This window comes from Lycium ferocissimum, chromosome 12 (genome assembly GCF_029784015.1).
Source record: "Lycium ferocissimum isolate CSIRO_LF1 chromosome 12, AGI_CSIRO_Lferr_CH_V1, whole genome shotgun sequence".
NCBI lineage: Eukaryota > Viridiplantae > Streptophyta > Magnoliopsida > Solanales > Solanaceae > Lycium > Lycium ferocissimum.
The window spans coordinates 20,343,646-20,346,869 of NC_081353.1; the positions used below are offsets into that span (position 1 = coordinate 20,343,646).

The 3,224-nt window shown below is 33.8% G+C and overlaps 1 protein-coding gene across 1 annotated transcript; it reads right to left on the bottom strand.

The window, feature by feature from the left end:
- Nucleotides 1-1,175: 1,175 nt before the first annotated feature.
- Nucleotides 1,176-2,338, bottom strand: LOC132039649 (protein SMALL AUXIN UP-REGULATED RNA 51-like). The gene has a single exon (XM_059430150.1). The coding sequence runs from the start codon at nucleotides 2,253-2,255 to the stop codon at nucleotides 1,755-1,757; it is 501 nt and encodes a 166-aa protein (XP_059286133.1). The 5' UTR covers nucleotides 2,256-2,338; the 3' UTR covers nucleotides 1,176-1,754.
- Between the last annotated feature and the right edge of the window lie 886 nt (nucleotides 2,339-3,224).

The following is a 3,224-nucleotide window of genomic DNA, read 5'->3' on the forward strand; positions in this document are numbered from 1 at the left end:
AATGTATAAAATTTCTTACACCATCAGGTAATTTTAAAGGTAAAAATGGTAACTTGCTTAGTAATTAATATTACCTTTTTAATTGTAATTTAATTTACAAAAAAAGAAGAGGCAATAAAGGCAAGTTGAGTCCTATTTATACTCTACCAAATTTAATTCCTAATTGTACTCATATCAAATTTATTTCATTTACTAATTCTGATATTTTATCATCCTCCAAATCAGAAATTAGTTCCTCAAAACTCATATAGTTACTTAGTTGTTGCTGCTTCTTTTTCTTCTCATTCTTGCGCTGGGAAGTCATGATCAGGCATACAACAAGAGGAATTTAGAGAAGAAGCAATTTATTTCTCGGATTCTCAAAAACCCTAAAGATCTTATAACTGATAACAGTATGTCATTAATATGAACGCAATTACCAGAAGCAATTTCACAAACACCTTGGAAACATGCTTGACATCATCGTTTAATTCTATGCCTATGAAAAGTGATGAAAACTCGCATAGATAGATTAATTTTGTGGATGAAGACGTCACTGGAAAAGATTAATAAAGAGGAAGACAAAACTGATATAGGAGATATAGAGCCAATTAACTACCACTTTGTTTATGAAGTTGGATTATCATTTAATTTGAATATCGGAAAGTGAAAATTAAAAAAAAAAAAAAATAGAAAATAAAAAAGTTGGATTATCATGTCAGTATTACCATTTGAGATTACTGGGGATTAATTCATCGGAGAAATGAAATAGGCGATGGTTTACGAGAGGAACTCAGCCTCACTCTATGCCTTCAATGGGATTACAGAATGCTTAAAAGTGAAGATGATATCCAGATGAGTTATACAGAGGCAGAGGAAGATGGGAAAATTTGATGAGGAGAGAGAAGGAAAACTAAAAAAGCAGATATAAATTTTAGAAAAGGAAAATGAATTAGTAAAGGATGCCTGCTGTAACAGGTAACGTAACCTAATAGTGTAAAAAAACAGTACACTGACGGTACGGTGCACAAAATTTAAACTCTAGATTCATTATCATAACCCTTTGATCGGAAAATACCAGATTCGCAGAGTCACTTGAAATTAGGATTCTATAGAATCCAACCAAATAAAGGAAAATAGGACAAATCCCAACAGAAAAATCAGATTCAACCGAAAGAATAGGAACAACACCAACATTTTTGAAATTCTAAAGTCAATATGAATATTACATTAACTCGAGCTACTTTTTTTTCTTTCACCATCATCTTAATAATGATAATAATATAATTACAATCATCAGCCTCTCCGACTCTGTCACCACCACCAGACCAACTATTAATTGTCTGGGAAAATAGCAAAAAAAAAAAAAAAAAAAAAAAATCACCCACATCTCATTGGAACCCAGCAAACCTTCAGAAAATTAAATTCTGGGTTTAAGGATGGTTTTAATATAAGGAAAAAAAAAAACTAAAAAAGATGAAAAAAAAAGAACTACCTAGAAATCTCCAAAGGTCAGGTAGCCATGGACCACATTTTACCAATCCACTACCATTTACAGTTATTTTAAGGAAAAAAAACTAACCCTAGAGCTTACTCCTTCAAGAACCGGACCGGACATTGTCAGAACAAAAAAACCGGGTTGAACCTAGCATTTTTTTTTATAACCGAGTTGTCCCGACCAGCTTGCGCGTAACTCCACTAATTTCACTGGTTAAACCCTAGCATTTTCTTGATAACCGTGACCCACTTGCGCGCACCTCAAATAATTCCGCGGATTAAACCCTAGCATTCTGCAAGAGAGGAGCAAATCCATGTGAAGCAGCTTCTTTACAAGACTGATCTAAAGATTCAAAGCCCACTTCACTAATCATCTTAACAAGCTCATCTAAACCTAAACAACCGAACCGTTCCTCATCCCGGTCCAACAACCTTAATATATCCGAAAAGTAGTCAACTTCACATGGCAAAACTAAACCGCCGGTTCTTTGATACCCAAACTCCTCTTCTGCCTTATCGAGTAGCGAAATGAATATGGGTAGGTTCAAGAACCGGGTTGGGATAACGAACCGGGTTTTTTCTGGACCTATGTAAACTGCTAAGGAACCCGAAGGTGTACGCCGGTTCGAACCGGACAAGGCCGGTTCATCTGAATCGGATGAGGAGTAGGAAAGGATGGTGGTGTGGCGTTTAAGGGATTTGTTTTTCCAACGTTTGACTACTTGTTTTAGTCGTACTATTTGAGTAATCATGTTCACTTTCTTGATTGTGGAAGCCATTGATGATGAGCTTTAATTCGCTCTTTTTTATGAAAAGAGAGATATGAGAGTGAGTGAGGAAGAGAGGGATCTTTGAAGGGGAGGTGTGTTGGAGACTTATAGAGGGAAATTAAAGACCCAGGTGGCTACAGGAGAGAAGGGGTGGTGGGGTTTAGTGGGGCAGGGGGTATGTGGAAAATGTTGTACAAAAATTCTATTGACTTGGAATTTAAAATCTTACTAGCACTCTCCCGTCTCAATTTTGTGTGAATTGTTTAACTAGGCACAAAGTTCAAGAAAGAAAGAAAATTTTTTGAAATTTGTAGTCTAAAATAAGTCATAGATATTTATATGGTTGTAAATCATTTCTTTAATGGTAAAAGAGAAGTTTTAAGTTAAATTATTTCTAAATATAAAAATGTATCATTTTTATAGAACAAACTAAAAATGAAAGGATATCACATAAATTGGGATAAAATAAGGACTTTTTAGAGGATTTGGGATTTTAAAAATTACTAATGATATGAAATTGAGATTGAAATTTTGTGGAGATTTCATGAACAAACATTGATTTCAAAGTAAAACTTGAAATTGGGGTTCTAAATCCCATGACCAAATGCCTACTGGTGGAGGGAAATTAAAGGCGTGAGGTGGCTACAGGAGAATAGGGGCGGTAGGGGTATGTGGAAAAAGGTGTACTACTAAATTCCATTGAGTTGTTTTCCTCTTTTACTTACTTTCTCCGTCCCAAAAGATTATTTTAGTTTGATTTAATATAAAATTTAAAAAATAAAAAATTTGAAATGTCTAATTCAAAATAAGTTTTAATATTTATATGGTTATAAATCAACTCATAAAGTTAAATTATTTCTAAATATAAAAATGTGTCAATTTTCTTTTAACAAACTAATAAGGAAAGGGAGACAATTTTTTTAGGAGGACTATTTGATTTGACCAAGATAGCCTTCCAAACATCTTACCTTACTAAAA

Bases quoted from the DNA above. Each gene is read 5' to 3' on its own strand.
- LOC132039649 (XM_059430150.1), bottom strand. From the start codon at position 2,255: ATGGCTTCCACAATCAAGAAAGTGAACATGATTACTCAAATAGTACGA.